The following is a 2,774-nucleotide window of genomic DNA, read 5'->3' on the forward strand; positions in this document are numbered from 1 at the left end:
TGTTTACCAACACCCCAGCAGCTCCCTTAGGGCATATTAAGGCAGAGACTGACTATAGCGCTTATCTCAATTTCCTAAGCGCTGCCCAGTTTGGAGGAGTTTTTCCCCCATGGCCTCTGGAGGAAGAGAGAAAGATAAAGCCCAAGGCATCCCAGCAATGTCCCATCTGTAACAAAGTCATCATGGGGGCCGGCAAGCTGCCCAGGCACATGAGGACCCACACGGGAGAGAAGCCGTATATGTGCAATATCTGTGAAGTCCGCTTTACCAGGTGTGCATCGGTTACCTCTGCCATGCGTGGCCGTGTGCGGGGAGGGTGGTTGGTGGTTGAAGGGGCCACGTCATGACCCATGGCTGATTCCTAAGCTACACAGCTCTTTTTCCTCCAAAAAAGTAGCAAAGAAAGCAGGGCATGATCTCTATCCCTTCGGAAAAAAAGGAAGGAAGGGAGGGTGGAGGAAGAAAACGAACCTACTGATTTTGGTAGGTTGTGGATCACATCCACAGCTCACTGAATCCATCCGCTCGCTGGACAGAAGCTTAAATAAGTAACAGGATATTTTCAACCCCACCATAGTTCACCACAGTTGGACCAGAGGGAGCTGGAAAACAGATGGTCAAACAGCCAAGGAGGCTTCATCTCTAATGTGCTGGGAGATGTGTTGAGTTGGGAGGGCTATTTAGCTGCGGGATGTAATTAGTTTGGTTTTGCACATTCTGGCATCAGTGTAGACCACAACCAAGTTGCACATGTTTAGACATGACAGTGTCTGGGCTTTCTGAGACTGGAGCCCTCCTAATTATTGTACGTTAGTAGCGAGGTGGGGGTCGGTCTCTTCTCCCAAGTAACCAGCGATAGGACGAGAGGAAATGGCCTCAAGTGGCGCCAGGGGAGGTTTAGATTGGACATTAGGAAAAATGTCTTCACCGAAAGGGTTGTCAAGCCTTGGAACAGGCTGCCCAGGGAAGTGGTGGAGTCACCATCCCTGGAGTTATTTAAAAGACGTGTAGATGAGGCGCTTAGAGACATGGTTTAGTGGTGGACTTGGCAGTGCTAGGTTAACGGTTGGACTCGATGATCTAGATCTTTTCCAACCTAAATGATTCTATGATTCTATGATTTATCACCCTGAACGTTGGCCACCCAACAGCCTGGCACCTCGACTCCCTCCATGGTCAGTGGAAAGAGATCAGCACCCTCAGAGAGGTAGATGAGGAAAGGGGGTGAGCAGGGGTCATCCCTGACCACAAAGACAACCTGCGGGGCTTAGATTAGGACACCTAACTTTTAGGTATCTCAAGTTAGGTGAGACCAGCCCCAGCATGGGCTGTTCCAAGGCAGGCGTGACCGGCCAGATCCACCCCTGGTATCAATTGCCAGCCTTTGCACCTCTCTTCGTCTCACCGGACCCCTCGATGGTAATAAATGGGAGCGGGCTACGCAAATCTAATGCTACGGCTTGCAAGTCTTCTCTGAAAAGCTGGGCAAATTTAATCGGTGAGCAGAGACAAATAGATTCCTGGACCTGCTCTTGCTGGGTATAATTAATATCTAATGAGTACAATCTTTACCATAATAATAAAGCTTTCTGACAAGAGCGTGGTATTTCAGCTCCTGGCTGTGTGTGAGAGAGAGAGCCCTATTAGGCTGGGGCGAGCAAACCAGGAGGAAAATAATACGCACAGTAGGCAAAGGCGAGCTCCTGACAATGGCCGGACACCTGGGGTGCTCCCGCATTCAGCCTGTCTTTTCTTCTCCCGTCCCTGTGATAATATTCGAGTGGAAGTTATGCAGATGATGAGGATTTGACCTGAAAATAAATTTCCATGCTCCGCTCCATTAACGCAGCAGACACTGTATTATAATGCGGGGAGCGTCCTGCCTGCGCCGTGAGCCGGCTCACCCTGGTATTTGCAGGGGAAAGGCCACTGCCTGGTGCTAATTCCTGCCTGTAGGAATTTGGATCCGGCTCCTGCTGGTGTTGCATCCTCAGGTGAGCGCTGGGTCGTCACCTCCGGACAGGAGGGCTCTGCTGGGAGGAGCGGGATGGGTTCAGCCCGATGAGTGTGGCTGCGTCCCGGGCTGGAGGGACCACCTGGCCAGCCCCATCCTGCCGTCCCCATCGCTCTCCTGGGTGTGATGCTGCGGGTGCTAATTGCTGACGAAGAAATAGTTTAGCTTGACCCATCACCGACACTGTGATGGGAGTACTAGAGCTGAGCCCTCCCAGAGGGCTCCCAAAGTCCTTTACAAGCACGGGCAGCATCGTTGGCTTCGTTTGGGGAAACTGAGGCACGGTATTGACTCACAGTCACTGCAAAGGTTAGTAGGAGGGTTCAGGTGGGAATTCAGGTATCCTGACCCCTAATCCAGACAGGTTAAATCAGCATCTTGGAGGTTAAAAGCTCCACGCAGAGATGGTCTAGTATGGCCCATTACTAATGCAGGGTTAAACCCGACAGCTTCTACATCCCCCCATATGCTCGACAGCTTCTAAACACAAAGCATAGGGCTAGGAGGGCTTTAACCCCCCAAAAAAATCACAAAGAAAATTGGGACTAACCCAAGGGTGCAGTCTCCCATCATCACTCAGGAAAACGAAGCCGTTTGTTTGGGTCACCCCACTCGGAGCTGAAGGCTGGAGGATTTTTTCCTTCTTTAACACCCTGAGCAAAGTGGGAATTTCAAAACATTGGTTTATTTTTAAATGTATTTGGAAGTATTTTGAATAGCACGCAGCTGTTTGGTTTTGTTTGGGGTTTTTTTTTTTTTT

General features: G+C 50.4%; 1 protein-coding gene across 1 annotated transcript in view; it reads left to right on the forward strand.

The window, feature by feature from the left end:
* The window catches only part of ZBTB7C (zinc finger and BTB domain containing 7C), a gene marked incomplete at its 3' end in the record, with an annotated part of 6,485 nt that overhangs the window by 922 nt on the left and 2,789 nt on the right, over positions 1-2,774 (forward strand). The window contains exon 1 of the mRNA XM_009577683.1: positions 1-271. This exon is cut by the window's left edge and continues 922 nt beyond it. Coding sequence (XP_009575978.1) covers positions 1-271 — 271 coding nt within the window. The remainder of the gene's footprint in view (positions 272-2,774) is intronic.

The sequence above is a fragment of the Fulmarus glacialis genome, unplaced genomic scaffold (genome assembly GCF_000690835.1).
Source record: "Fulmarus glacialis isolate BGI_N327 unplaced genomic scaffold, ASM69083v1 scaffold38845, whole genome shotgun sequence".
NCBI classification, from domain to species: Eukaryota; Metazoa; Chordata; class Aves; order Procellariiformes; family Procellariidae; genus Fulmarus; species Fulmarus glacialis.